Consider the following 15,020-nt stretch of genomic DNA (forward strand, 5'->3'; position numbering starts at 1 on the left):
TACAAGAAACATGATTGTAAATTAAAGGATTTTTCTTTTCCCCTAGAAAAAGTAGATTTTGGATTACAGTGTGTATATATATTGACAAAAAATTTTTTTGTCCTATATATATATATTTATTCTTGTGTGTATGTATATATATATATATATATATATATATATATATACACATATATATATATATATATATATATATATATATATATATATATATATATATATATATATATATATATACATATATATATATATATATATATATATATGTATATATATATATATATATATATATATATATATATATATATATATAGACACAAATAAAAAAAGTCCAAAATCTAAGAGCCCAAAATCTAGTTAATATAATATATATATATCTTTTTATCATTTTATCATTCATTAAGGTCTGCAAATGTGCCGTGAATTGGCCTTAAATCCGCCTCTTGCTCCTCCCACAGTCCCGCCCCTCCAGTAGATGGAGTTTGAGAGCGTGATTCATTTGAGCACGCTGACTCGAAGAGTTTCACCGAGTTTATAATTTCCTTGTTAGCAGGTGAATAATTATTTAAAAATTATTTATCTACCTCACTGAAGCAAAACAGGAGTAGTTCGTTGACTTGCTTTAAGCTAGAGCAACCGCGATGCGTTTGGAGGTGGAAAGCGTACGTTCGCTTTAACGCGAGACAAGTTTCCACGTAGGCTATTATTTTCTCGGATACTCCAATGTTTTACAGCTTATAACAGAGAACACGCCAAGACATGGTTTCAAAGTATGGAAACAGAAGACGTGACGGTTAGAGAGAAACTATTCCACAATCGAGTACGAGAAACCATTGTGAGTTTTCCTTTATTTGCTTTTCTTGTTGACAATGTATTATGAATTACTGTTTGCAGTGATACAATTTTGAATGCGCCCTTGTGTTTTTCCTAAAGAAAATCAACAATCCTTGATTGATTAGATGATTGTGTGAACTGTAATCTTGTGCAAGAGGACTTTATGTTCTCATAAAATCCTAATTTCATTGTGAATATGTTGTCCTTGCTTATTATTTACAGAACATTTTGTTATAGAGTATTGTGTACACAAAGAGACCCTTTGTTTTGAACGTTAAGAACGATTACATGGTGATGCACAGCTGCTCATTGTAACACTGAGACTGTTCCAGTGTCCAGAACTCATTTTGGAGAACAGATGAGCTTTTGGCATCCTTGTGCATGAAAATGTCTGTCACCTAAAAAATTACAACTATAACTGAACTTCAGACCTCAAGAACCTTACAGCGAGATGCTTGGAGTTAACCTTTGCTCCTTCACAATGTATCTCACTCAGCATTTTAAAACAATGCATTTGGTGCTTTTATTTTTTTAAACCACTAATCTAGTAAATTATGCAATTCTCAAGCTACAAAAACTGGCCTACATAAACTATAGATTAAATGACAACGTAATACATCTGCTCAAAATTCTAGTCAAAATCTGCTTGAAGCAGTCATAGGCATTGTACACTTAATTTATTTTTCTATGCAAACAAAAGCTCTACTTTTGGATGTTTTAAGTGCATACACTCTTATACACTATTCTGTTCTGTTTTTGTCTGTGATGCAAAGCTGTAATCCTCCCAGAAAATGTGAAATGCCTCTCTTAGTGAAATGACCATATGGGTCACACCAGATAATGTAAATCTAGACCTATTGTCCTGCCCCGGGCCAAGCACCACAGAGCTCATGCTGTTATGGTTATTGATCCCTGTTGCAGATGCTTATCTGGGATTTATAATTTAAATCAGTGCTTTTCAACTGGTGGGTGATAACCTAAAATCATGTCACCGGACTGTAATCAGAGACTACAGGGAAAAATGGTGTTATATGTAAAATTGCTAATAAATAATGCAAACAACCATGGTTTTTTTTTTTTTTTTTTTTTGTGGTTAGGGTAACAAAATGTCAATTCAGCTTTTAAAAAGGGTGGAGAAAATGCTTCACATCATTTGTTGTTGACGCACAAAGATCCGTACAATACAATTTACATACAGTCAGACTGGCTCAGATTAATCTGTAATTCAGTAAAATGACTAATACTAATAAAAGAATATTAGGCTTGATGATTCTTCACTGTGTTATGATAAATAATCACTTGTGCTGCTATTTATATCTAAGTTGTCATTGTTCATATTCATTAATTTTCCAAGTTGTATAATTCATTGTAATACTAATTAAATGGATTATTTATTTATTTTTTTAAATTACTTTTGTATGAAAAACAGTTTGTCTTGTGTTGGGTTAATATTTGATACCCAATGTAAGACCTGGATTTTGAAGAGAAACTGTTTGCGAACCACTGATTTAAATAAATGTCTGTGTATTTTGATCCAGACTTGATATATAACCATATACTTCTACTTTTGAAAGTTTCTTATGCCCACTAAGCCTCTATTTATTTGATTAAAAATACATCAAATTAAACAGTATTGTAAAATATTATTACAATTTAAAATAGCTGTTTATATTTTAAAATAACTGTAATGATTTGAAATGTAATTTATTCCTCTGGCATTTTTTTATTTTAATTTTAGGATATTTGAACTAAAATCAAACAGTTGATAGAATTGTTACCATGAGTTGTTTATTACCACCTTTTGTTTAAATTAAAAGCTGAAATAAACCGAGAACATACATGATGTTTTTATATGTCAGAAAAAGCCCATTTTGTAAATGGATCCCTGGGTTGAACTCAGAACTATTGAAGTTCCACTTGTAAACCCAGCACAGTTTATGACAATGTCACAGGTTTGAACTTGGTTGACCTTCAGGAGGGACAGTCTGTCAGAGGGAGTAGCAGATTTGGTGTGCTTCTCACTCTGTAGATGTGCAAGGAATGCAGTGTGTATTAAGGTGCACATCTGAACGTGTTACTTGGCCTTCAACAAAAGAGGGTTTTGTACTCACGCCTGCAGGTGTTTACTAAGCAGGTGTTTACTAAGAAGTGATCTTCTTAATGAATGGACACACTATTGTTTGTTCCTCAAAAAAAAAAAAAAAACTTAATTTTTTTTTATTGAATATTTCCCAAAGTTCTATCCTAATCCTATCTAGTAATGGGTTTAGTATCTCTCATCAAATCACATTATTAGTAATTTTGTATTAGTATTTTATTAGTATTTATTAGTATTTTTGTCATACAGCTGTGCTTTTGCTAATCTATCCCAGGGGACTACAAGTGTTGTTTTTTTCATTGTGTCAATTCACATTCATGTTCGTAGCTGACTGTTTTGCTAAGTGAAAGTGACGTGACATTCAGCCAAGTATGGTGACCCATACTCAGAATTAGTGCTCTGCATTTAACCCATCCGAAGTGCACACACACAGAGCAGTGAACACACACACACACTGTGAACACACACCCGGAGCAGTGGGCAGCCATTTTAAATAGGCTGTCTAAATAGGCTGTTTCACTTAACTTTAACTTGGGCTTGGTTCCAGGTCTCATTGTGCAGTGAGAATTACCCAGAGCAGATGAATGAGCCTCAAGATTCAGAACATTTGAGCTCAGCTTGGTCAGCAAGTAACCTATGATGTGGTTGCCTGTTGTTCATACTAAAGTTACACTTGCATTATATGGTCAGTCAAAATAACATTGACCCATATTGATGAATAGGTTTGAAAACATGCCCATCATTGCCCAAATAAGATTAGTGAAATAGAAGATCTTCTGTTTATTGAGCTATAGGGACTGGTAAATATTGCCTTTGTCCACCCTTTTGGTTTTTTGAAAGGATTTAAAGGGATACTGCGCAAACAATGACATTTCTGTCGTCACAAAGTGTCCTTCCACACCTGTATGACGTTTCTTTCAACTAAAATAAGCTCAAAAGAAGATCCTTTCAATGAGCGTCTCTTGAGGCCAGTGTTGTTTTGGACCCTATTGACTTTCATTGTATAGATATTAACTAAACTAAACTTTAACTAAAAATTTCAAAATTTCTTTGACTGGTTATATAATGAGACCAGACATGTATTCTCATGTTATATCCAACAGTTTTGTTACGCAATCTTTTGTTTCAGTTTTGACATGCAATATTTTAGCTTGGCTGTTTTAACTTGTTGGTTGAGTATATTGTATTTTAGTCGAATGGAAAAAAAAAACTATTCAAACGCTGAGCCAACAAATCTGTGTGAACACCTTTCAGAGGTTCAGTTATACTATCCCACAGATCAGTTGTTTTCACTGCTGTTTGCACTTTGAAGACAATATCCCAGTTTCCTGTCCCGTCCCCTCCCTCATCACTCTTCCTCTTGCTGTCATTCTTTCTCTCTTTTATTGGACATAATGGTGCTTCAGAGTTTTTTTTTTCTTCTTTAGTTCACTCAATATAACCCATACAACACACCTAAGGTGTGTTCAACACATAATCATCATGTCTATTGTTTCGTTTCTCAGAGGTATTGTTTCCACAATGCAGATCTTATATCTGAAATCAGGATAAAGGTTAATCATGGAATTAGAAGGTTATTGTCACGTGGACAGATGCCACTGCAGCTCTCTCAGGATGAGAAGAGTCCAGCATTGCCCTTCCTCCATGTTAAAGTAGTGTCAAAAGAGATATTGAAGAATAGCAGTCTGATGCCAGCATTGTACAGGAAATGTGTTCATCTGATTTTTACATTTTGGCAGTTTCAGAAGTAATAATACTTTATTGTAGTAGTAGTAGTAGTAATAATAATAATTATCATATATAAACATTGATATATTATTAGTATTACTTTATTATTACATTATTAGTGGTATATTAATATTATATTAATTGCTTTATTATTAACATTTTTATTGATAAAATTAAAATTGTTATTATTATGCAAGTAATTATAACAATAATGTATTTATGTTTAGCAGTATTGACATTTTAAATATGACCAACTGTTAAGTTTTTTTTGTGATAAATCTCTAAATGAACTGTAAATGTCTAATTTGCCTGTAAATCTTTACTCGGTCTAATTTATTACCTAATCCCAGTTGTAACTGGTTTAACTCTTCGTTTGCATTTGAGCTGTAATCTTTATAATCCTCCATCTGGGGGCTGTTACCTTCATTCTCAAGTCTGTACTGTGGGTTTTCATTCATTTGTAATTCAGAAGAAAAGGGACAGCTGGCTAGAAAGGACACTCCACTTACTGATTCACTTTCTATTGCCACAGAATTTACTTTTAATTTTTTATTTGTTTTTTAAATTTTTTATTCCGGGACACTAAATTAATTTCTTCCCATTATCTTTTATCAATAATATGAAATGTATTTCTATAATGTCTTTGACTGGTTCCGTCCTATCCCATCACCTGTCTGTGTGTTGTCATTAAGAACAAAATGTTCTTGAGTTGGAGCACTTATGTCACAGAGCTGTAAAGACAATCTGGACTGTGTACAGCAGCATGTATCAGTGATAATGGGGCTGTGTTGGAGTGTGTTTCGTGACCTCTGCTCTGTTACAGGTTCTCTGTCTAACGTGTCCTTGATAACTTAAATTGGCATCACATCTAAGCAGCATGTTTGAACAGCATGTCTTGTTGATGCTGGTTGATGATTGTGTTGCTCATATTAACTGCGTGACTCATACTGCAGAAGTCTGTGAAAATGTATGTCATCTGATATTCTGTAAAGTGGCCTTTACACCCAATCTTTCAAGAAAGATTGTGATTATTCCTTTGTGGAACATGAAATTAAGTTTTGAAGGATGTTGTAATGTAATGAAATTGAGTGGAGATCAAGTGTAGGGATCTTAATGTTCCTAAAAGGACTCTGAAAGCTTAAAAAAGGACAGTCAGGACTGCTTAGAGGATTATTGGTGCCCCCCTGCCTAACCTCCAAGAATTTTACACCTCCAGAGTGGGGAAAAGGGCTGGTGAAATTGCTCTGGACCCCTCACACCCAGCACACTTCCTCTTTGACCTGTTGCCTTTTGGTCGGCGCTACAGAGCACTGAGCACCAAAACAGCCAGACACAAGATCAGTTTTTCCCCCAGGCCTTATTCCACCTGAACAACACATAACACACCTCAGGACTGCACAAATAACTTTGACTGTACATTACAACTTTTCATCTGTAAATAGCATATATTCAAATTCACAATTCTGTCTATTGATATTTACTTTTTCTCTGTATCTTATATTACCATATTATTTTTTATTTATTGTCTATTCACTTGTTTTATATTTCACTGTATTACCTTAAATTATATGTATGTCTGCACTGTGTCTGTACTTTCTATACTGGAAGCTTCTGACACCAAGATGAATTCCTTATGGGTGTAAACACACTTGGCAATAAAGCTCTTTCTGATTCTGATTTTGATTCTGAAAATAGATCTGTGCACTGTATTTTATATTTGTATATTAAAATCTTTTTTTTTTTTTTTCAGACTTTTAGAATGACAAGCTGCAGTGTATTGTCATGTTGTCTGTAAATAACGTACATTTTTGAATGTTTTCAAATTGCAATGATGTTCTTCTATTTTCTTCATTTTAGATTTGCGTGCTGCTTTTCGTTTGCCTCTACATCTTGTCACACTTCATTCTCACTCACTTCAAGAAGAATGCTGAGTTTGTCGCTGGTAAGTGTAACATGACCCCAGAACCTGTTGCTGTTGTTTGGCTTCATGCAGTCCAGTTCTTCAAGGCCCAACTGTGATTTACTACAGCTGCTCTAAGAGCTGAATAACACTTGTTGGTCAGCACAACCTGACATGGTCATGCTCCTGCACTTTCCAAAAATGTTTTGTTTGGTACCCAGTTATGCTCAGATAATGAAGTATTCTGTGTTATTTGTTAAATAGCAGAACTCATCTTCAGAATAGAAGAGTCAAAGCTTCTGATTGCTGTCAACAGCAATTGTGTAACATTGAAGGAGGGCAGCAGTGGGGATGAGGAATGTTCCCGACCCGTGAGATAAACATAGACCCCCTGCCCGAGCACAGCCTGAGGTTTCATAAGAGAACATTACCTTGTGTTTTGGTGTACACCCCAGAATTGAACTCCCTGCTCTTTCCCGGTGCTGCTATACCTACTTGCAGTGGAAAATCTGAGGGATGTTTTTTGTCTAACTTGTGCAAAACACATCAGGCTTGTTTAGACTGTTGAAGGATTGTTAAGAACCATCCACAGAGAATGCATTCTTGTGTTCCAAAACAGCCAGATAAAGCAGAACAGAATGCAGGGGTCTTGAAATATTTGTTAATAATAAACAAACAATTAAAAAAAAAAAAAAATTATTATTATTTTTTTTTTAATAATTATATAGGTCAGTGGAGAGCTGGTAGGAAAGTTCTGGGAAACCTGGGTCTCCATGAGCACAGCTGTTCCTGTGTCATCACAACATTTAAATACCTCAATCTAGCACATGCTTACATGATCAAACATTAAAAAATAATGCAGACGGTTATAAGAACATCCTTTTACACACACTTAAAAAACATAGTGTACTCAACTGCCAGCAAAACCATTACCATTATCATAAATATTCTAATATAGGGACATAACCAGAATCACTTTACGAGACCGGGTGTGGAGGGCTGAAGCAGTTTCTTCAGTTGCATATTGGTGGTTTCTTCAGAATATGTGCAGAGAACCTGTTTTGCAATAGGTTTTAGAGCACTCCCAGGAAATGTCACATATCTACCCTGCAGCTCTGTCACACTGCATATGTTTTGCTCTTCTCACATGTGAATGTTTGAGGTTTATTTTTCATTCTCTCCGTTATTAATCCATCTCTGTTAGTAAGACCAATTCCTCTTGAAACTGATATTGTTTTCCTGCATGTGCAATAATGAAAATCTTACTATGAAGGCTTCCCCAGACGTCTTACAGATATTTTATTTAAAGTAAGGGTTTAGGTGGCACCTATAGCTTCGTGGTTAGTGCGTCGAGAGATAGCGCAACTGCGCTCACAGCGACTCGATTTTGAATTCCGCCTCTCAGCATGTCCTTTGTTGATCCCGCTCCCCTCTCCCCACCCCAATACTTTCTCTCCACTGTCGTCTCAAAATAAAAAAGGCACAAAAAGTCCATTAATAAAATATGGGTTTATGGGTCTGCAGTGGGGTAGTGTTGTGGTGACAAACTTATTTCCTTTTTTGCCCACAGATGACATTGAGGATGCCACTGTCAACAAAATTGCGTAAGTTCCTTTTTTTTTTATTTCTTAATGTAGGTTACATGACTATTGGATTTTGGTCAGCAATAGCCAAATATCTATTTAGGCAAGCAAACTCAAATTCAGTTTGGCTCCTTTCTAGCATTTAACATCCCGTTTTCACCATCCAATAAATTCCAAATGCATAAAATCAGCTCCCACCCTACTCCTACATATTCAAGCAGTTGAATATCTTGTTTCACACAAAAATATTTCACCTTATGGCAGTAAAATGGTACATTTCACAGCAATTCACACTGATTTTAAGGAAACTAGGCTGCTGAGGACACCCTACTGGTTGTTATTTTGCTTTTTATTAGTTTGCCCTGAATGGGTGTAAGTGGACAGTTTGCCCTTTGGTCTCCAGCGTGGAGTTTAAAAACCGCCTCCTTTGAAAGCTTGCACTATGTCAAAGTAAAGGGCTGCAAAACACTGTTCTTTGACTGTTTTTCTCACTCTGCAGTTTGTGGCTGTGTACATTCACACTCTCAGTGGCCGTATGTGCAGTGCTGCTTCTGCCCATCTCCATCCTGTCCAATGAAGTTCTTCTCACATTCCCACACAGTTACTACATGCAGTGGCTCAATGGATCGCTCATCCGTGGTACAAACATGCACACATGAATAACTAACAAGTTTGCTTTGCACATGTGGATTATGTGACTTTAACATCAATAGAGTTATGTATCAAATTAACTTATAACTTCTCAAATAGTATTTTGTTGCCCAATCTGAACTGAGACATATTAATATTTTTTCCCACAAGGTCTTTGTCTGTGAAAACAATGTCTAATGGCTCTGTGTTATCATCTCGGGTTGGGCATGGCGGCAAGTCTGCCAAGAGTATAATATTTTCTAGCTGCAAATCTAAGGCTACTATTTAGTTTAAAATCCAGATTTTTATTTGCACTTTGATAGGAATATGGTGAAATACCTTTTCTAGTGTTTTGCAGTGCACGTGCAACGCCTGACCTCATAAGCTTCAAGGATTGTTTGTGATCGCATCTCGGTTACGTATGAAACCTCAGACCAATTGAGAAATAAACCTTAAAAAAGCTTAATGGCACTTTAGACGAAGAGCTAGTAAAAGTTGAAGTTAGTATGGCACGTGGTTGCCCCCTAGTGGTGTGTAAGTTTGAGGTATTCTTTGTATTCCACCTGTTTACCTCATAGTTCTTGTGAACACACAATATGAAACATAACTTTAAATATTGTTCATATATACTACATCCCCAAAGTTTGGGGATGGATTTTTTTTTAAGTCTCTCACAAAGGCTGTATTTATTTGATAAAAAAAAACAGGAAAACAGTAGTATTGTGATATATGTAATTATAATTTAAAATAACTGTTTTATATTTTAATATATTTTAAAAAGTTATTTATGTCTGTGATGGCAGAGCTGAATTTCAGCATCATTACTCCAGTCTTCATATAATAATAGATATCAGAGGGTCCTTCAGAGATTATTCTTCTAATATGCTGATTTGGAGCTCAAGAAACATTTCTTGTTATTATCAATGTTGAAAACAGTTTTGTGGAAACTGTGAAACATTTTTAGGATTCTTTGAAAAAAATAAAAAGCTTAAAAGAACATTATTTGTTAGAAATAGAATTAACTTTTATTAGACTTTTAACTTTGTAAAAGTCTTTACTGTCAATTTTGCTCTCAATTAGATGCATCCATGCTCAATAAAAGTATTAAAAAACAACAACTTTAGAACAGTAGTGTAACCAAAAATGTATATGGGTGTGCTATCATACAGCATGTTATCTTTTTATTATGGTTAGACTACAAAATCATTTTTCATTTACTCACTCATTCTCTATATGTCTCTGTTTCAGGTTTGTGGAACCTAGTCTTCTTATTTTCAAACCTTTCGTTGGTATTCCTCATGCCGTTTGCCTATTTCTTTACTGAATCAGAGGGATTTGCTGGATCCAAAAAGGTAAAAATGTCATTAGTGTAGTGGTAAACGCTAATCCAGAGCACTTGAACACAGTTCTGTATCTGATGTCCATTTGGTATGTGTGTTTTCTCCTCTGAAAGGGCATTATGGCGCGGGTCTATGAGACTGCCGTGATGCTGCTGCTCCTCAGTCTGCTGGTGCTGGGCATTGTGTGGGTGGCATCAGCCCTCCTCCATCACAATACCGCACGTGAGAGCCTTTATGGTAAGGCGGTGTAACATTAGAGACTATGCACTGCACTTGTTCAGTGTCTCTGATTGCATTCGGTTGAATAGAGCACAGTTTATAATGCCAGTTAGACTCCTAAATTTCCTCTTAATTGTATAAACGCAAGATAAAGAAATAGTCTTATTAACAGTCTTCTGTTTTTCTTGTGTTTTTCAGACTTGTGGGAATATTACCTGCCCTATCTTTATTCTGGAATCTCACTTTTTGGAGTACTGCTGCTTCTGTGTAAGTGTGTTTAAATGTATATGCTATTTATATGTTGTTGGTGGGTTATAGTTCTTTTTGTTTTTAAATCATTTGATGTTAACGTTTAGTTTGGTATTTTATTGCCTTTGACTTCCTCTCTCATTTCTTTTTCTTTTTTGTTGTTATAGTGTGCACACCCTTTGGGCTTTCACGTATGTTTAGCATCACTGGGAGCTTATTGGTCAAACCTCGGGTAGGTTGACATAATACCTGTTGAAATTACATTTTGATTTAGATGTATTTGGTATGAAAATGAATGTTTATGAAAGATGTCACTTAAGCTCTTTGTCTTTTTTTTTTTTTTTTTTTTTTTTTATTTAAGTTGTTGGAGAACCTAGAAGAGACCATGAACTGCACAGTGTTTGAAGAGGCCTCTCTGTCCAGGAAGTTGAAAAGTGAGTATCAGGATGTGAGAAAGACATACTGGCTACTAAGGAAGTGACCCCACCTTATAAAAAGTTCTTTCTCTTTTCTCTCATTTTCTTTTTAATGTCCAAAATAGCTTTACTGGCATGTCAAACAAGGATTTACATTTCCAAAACATGGTTTCCTAACACTCTTTCTCTTTCAGGTAACACCTCCTGCTGGATCAGTGCAAACACAGAGTCCATCAACGCCGAGTTTTTGAGTGTGCAGTCCAAACGCATTGCTTTAGGTACAAACATGCCTCTCAGAGTGTTGAATGCATCAGTCAACTATCATGAATTGCTCTTCATCCTTCCTGCTTCTATTATAGAGTTGCGGAAAAGAGCGTCTCCATGGCAACGCAACCTGGGATACCCAGTAGCCATGCTGCTGCTTTTAGCTTTAACTGTAAGAGTAAACCTTATGGAATACAGAATACTTATTCTGGCTACAATTATACTGTTGTGCTAAAACCAAATTTATGGTCTTTCTCAGGCGGTGTCTGCGCTGATGGTGTGTTTCCATGTGCTCGAACTGCTCTTCGATGAGTCTGCTATGCCTAGAGGAATGGAGGTGAGATGCATGATAATGACCCATTTATATTTGTCATTTCAGGAGTCATAGATAGACATGTAAATGTAATTCACAGAAAAAGATTTAAGGGCATTTTCATAATTCAATTCAAAACTTACTCATATGGTACTAAAAACATCCAAAAGCATCATAAAAGTAGTCCTTGCAGTATTGCAGTAGTAATTTATCATCATGATTTCACATTGGTTGGTTTTCTCTGTTGCAGGACCCTCACTTGGGCCTTGCCTCATTCTCCATGTTCGGTTCTCTGGGAGCTGCAGTGCAGGTGGTCATCATCTTGTATCTCATGGTCTCCTCGGTCGTCGGCTTCTACTGCTCTCCACTCTTCACCGGTTTGCTGCCACGTGCACAGGACACAACCCTCACACAGGTGCGGAGATCTCTTATACTCATCATTAAACAGCTGTGGGGATTGGATAGTACACATTCACATGTGGTGGCTCTTTATAGTCAAATTAAATTGTTGTTTTGGTTTCTCCACAGATTATAGGGAACTGTGTTTCTCTTTTAATACTCAGTTCAGCCTTGCCTGTTTTCTCCCGGACATTGGGTAAGTATTTTAAAATAACTGTAAAATGTTATTTCATTGTGACATGGTTTTAAAGTCTTTTGTAGGCCGAGATTTTTTCTGCACTGATTTAAGGGAATTATGTAATTGTTTTATTTAAACTGTGTTAAATGTAGCTGAGAGTACTATACTCTTATTGGTGGTTCAAAGTCATAATGAAATTATGAAAAAAACATTTAAGAAATGGATACTTAAGGTACACCTGTCAAACTTCATAAATGGCAAGAGTTCCAATTGTAATGTTGTTTTGTGTGTCCACAAGAGGGCACTAAATAGCAATATCTCAGCAATATATGTAATACGATTAGAAAAATATTCAACTTTATAAGGTTATGTTCCTCTTTTCCATGTAATTTCATGTAGGAATCACAAGGTTTGATCTGCTTGGAGACTTTGGACGGTATAACTGGCTTGGCAGTTTCCATATTGTTTTCCTGTACAACATGCTTTTTGCTGGACTCACATCTGCCTGCCTCATCAACACCGTCACATGGGCCTTGCAAAGAGAACTCATCCGTGCCTTTGGTTAGTTGCTTTTTATTTATCCATGAATAGCATTTCTCATGCTGATGCTTTTTACCAATTATAATCTTGCCTATTTTAAATATTTCTTATTTATATTTTTAACACACATGTGTGTGTGTGTGTGTGTGTGTGTGTATGTATATGTATGTAAAATTTTATATTTGTGAATTTTTTTATGTTTAAACAAATACATTTAAAAATAACTTTCTTTTAATACAATGCATATAATATTTAAGGCCTGTGGATATAGTTTTAAAGCCATTTATTTTAGTCATTACACCACAAATGCTGTCTATACAACTTACAACTGAACTCAGAACATTCCTTTTGTAACACTTAACTGTAACATGTTTATCTCAAGGAAAACGTGTCTGCAGAAAGATTTGTGCATGCACACATCTTGAAAGGACAAGGGGTGTGTTACGCTGCCATTTGCAGTGTTTGTAGTTAGTCTTTGGGTGAGGGGTTCCCTGCACATGTTTCTCTATGGGTAGGTCTCTTTCCTCCGATAGAAAAAGCACAATTCTCTTAAGAAAAATGAGAGGGAACAGAAGGGGAGAAGTCAAAATCCTTCTGGAAGACACACGCCCATCACCCTCCACCTAATACAAACAAGACTGCTGAACGTGAACACACACACTCGCTCACATAGAACATCTTCAGATAGCATCTCTTTTTCTTTATTCTCCCAACTGGCTTTTGTTCTTTGATTGATTGGTTTGCACATCGCCTGCTAAAATGACCTTTTCTGGTTGTTAGATCAAGGTTACCGCTCTGTTGTTTACTGTCCTTTTTCCTTTCTCCAGGTCTCCACAGACTGCCTCTGACTGTGTCTCGATCAACCATCCCCCTCAAACTCCTCCTAGCCAATGGACTCTCAAAGATTCATTGAAGAGCGATCAGCTTTTTGATATATAATTGGCAATTGAAGCCCTTTACCTTCTGAGGAAGGTTCTGGCTACCAGTCTGTGGATTTCTCCTACTGGACGAGTTCTATTTTTGGTCCTTTTTTAGTGAATAGGCACCAAAGCTGTTGGACAATATTTGTTGACCGATGGGACCTCCTAAGTGGGATTCTACAACTGCAGGTTTATGCATTGTTTACTTCAGTAATATTCAATCATATTACTGCATTTAATAAAGGGATGTCAAATCACTGACCACCTTGAACAATCAGCATATGAAAAATGAACAATGGTTACAGAGGACTTTGACATGCGTCCAGACAGGAGAGCTATTTCAGAGGATGACATCACAGCCATTATTGCGTTTCCTTTTCCTGGTGGTGGAATGAGAGTGTTGAGTTCTGTCCTGGTGGGCCCCACCACGCTTTCCCCTTGTATATCACTATTTTTAGTGTCATCCACTGAATTCAGTTACTGTGGGTCCTTACTGCACTGGCATTGGAAGTCCAGACTGATGGGGTTTGTCTGCTGCTAAATGAGGTGAAGAACCTGAGAAAAGGGGTGAAAGTGGAACAACTGACAGTGATCTTGGAGATGATGTTCGTTGTGAGGAAACAAATGGGGTTCTAGCTTGTAAAATACACTTTTTGTAGAGATTAGGTTTTAAAATATATGTTTAAAAAAGATGGCTGATCTGAAATCAGTGATTTCAGGCAAAGGCAACTGTGAATGTTTAGGGATTTTATTAAATTTTTTGTTATATTTAATATGTTAGTTTTTTAAAGTGCAATATTGTATTATGAAACGCTGACACAATTATGCAAATCTAACTTGACTTAATTTCAAAAACAAAAGGTGTTTGGCCCAATTTAGAACACCTAGTTCGGGCAATATGGTCAAAGTTTGGCTAGTTCGTATGTTTTGGTTTGAACTGTGTAGAGGGACAATCAACGCACATGACCATTTCCTGTTTCATGGACACTACATTGTGTTTTCATAAATGTGGACTTTTTGATTCAATAATTGCTCATTTTATAAGGAGCAGTATTGTGGTGTTGTTTATTCTTTTGTATGATTCTGTTATTTATGAATTTGTTTCTATATCAGCATATTTTTGAAATGTCCTTCAAGCGGTGGCCAGTAGAGGACAGTATGCCACAAATCCATCATTACAACATCTCTGTTCTTCGGGTTCTTTCTCACCCATATTTAAATAAGTTTCTTTTTCTTTGAGTGTCTTTTACAGTAATGTAGCTACTCAAAGGTAAATGTAAATCATTTCTTAAAGAGAACTGTCATAATTTACTTGCTATCATGTTGTTTCAAAGCTCTATGACTTTCTTTTGTGAAACACAAAGTAAGATATTTTGTGGATCTTTGGGAACATTTTGAAGACTGTTTGG

General features: G+C 35.9%; 1 protein-coding gene across 1 annotated transcript; it reads left to right on the forward strand.

Annotated features, from left to right (window-relative positions):
• The first annotated feature begins 456 nt into the window (after positions 1–456).
• On the forward strand, positions 457–14,796 carry LOC109056564 (limb region 1 homolog-like protein). The gene is made up of 16 exons (XM_042713272.1): positions 457–835; positions 6,518–6,602; positions 8,131–8,164; positions 8,643–8,782; positions 10,022–10,125; positions 10,227–10,350; positions 10,531–10,599; positions 10,749–10,813; positions 10,943–11,015; positions 11,192–11,275; positions 11,357–11,433; positions 11,521–11,598; positions 11,825–11,989; positions 12,103–12,169; positions 12,551–12,712; positions 13,519–14,796. The coding sequence occupies exons 1-16, from the start codon at positions 773–775 to the stop codon at positions 13,602–13,604; spliced, it is 1,476 nt and encodes a 491-aa protein (XP_042569206.1). The 5' UTR covers positions 457–772; the 3' UTR covers positions 13,605–14,796.
• The last annotated feature ends 224 nt before the right edge of the window (positions 14,797–15,020 follow it).

This window comes from Cyprinus carpio, chromosome A23 (assembly GCF_018340385.1).
Source record: "Cyprinus carpio isolate SPL01 chromosome A23, ASM1834038v1, whole genome shotgun sequence".
In the NCBI taxonomy this organism is placed as follows: Eukaryota; Metazoa; Chordata; class Actinopteri; order Cypriniformes; family Cyprinidae; genus Cyprinus; species Cyprinus carpio.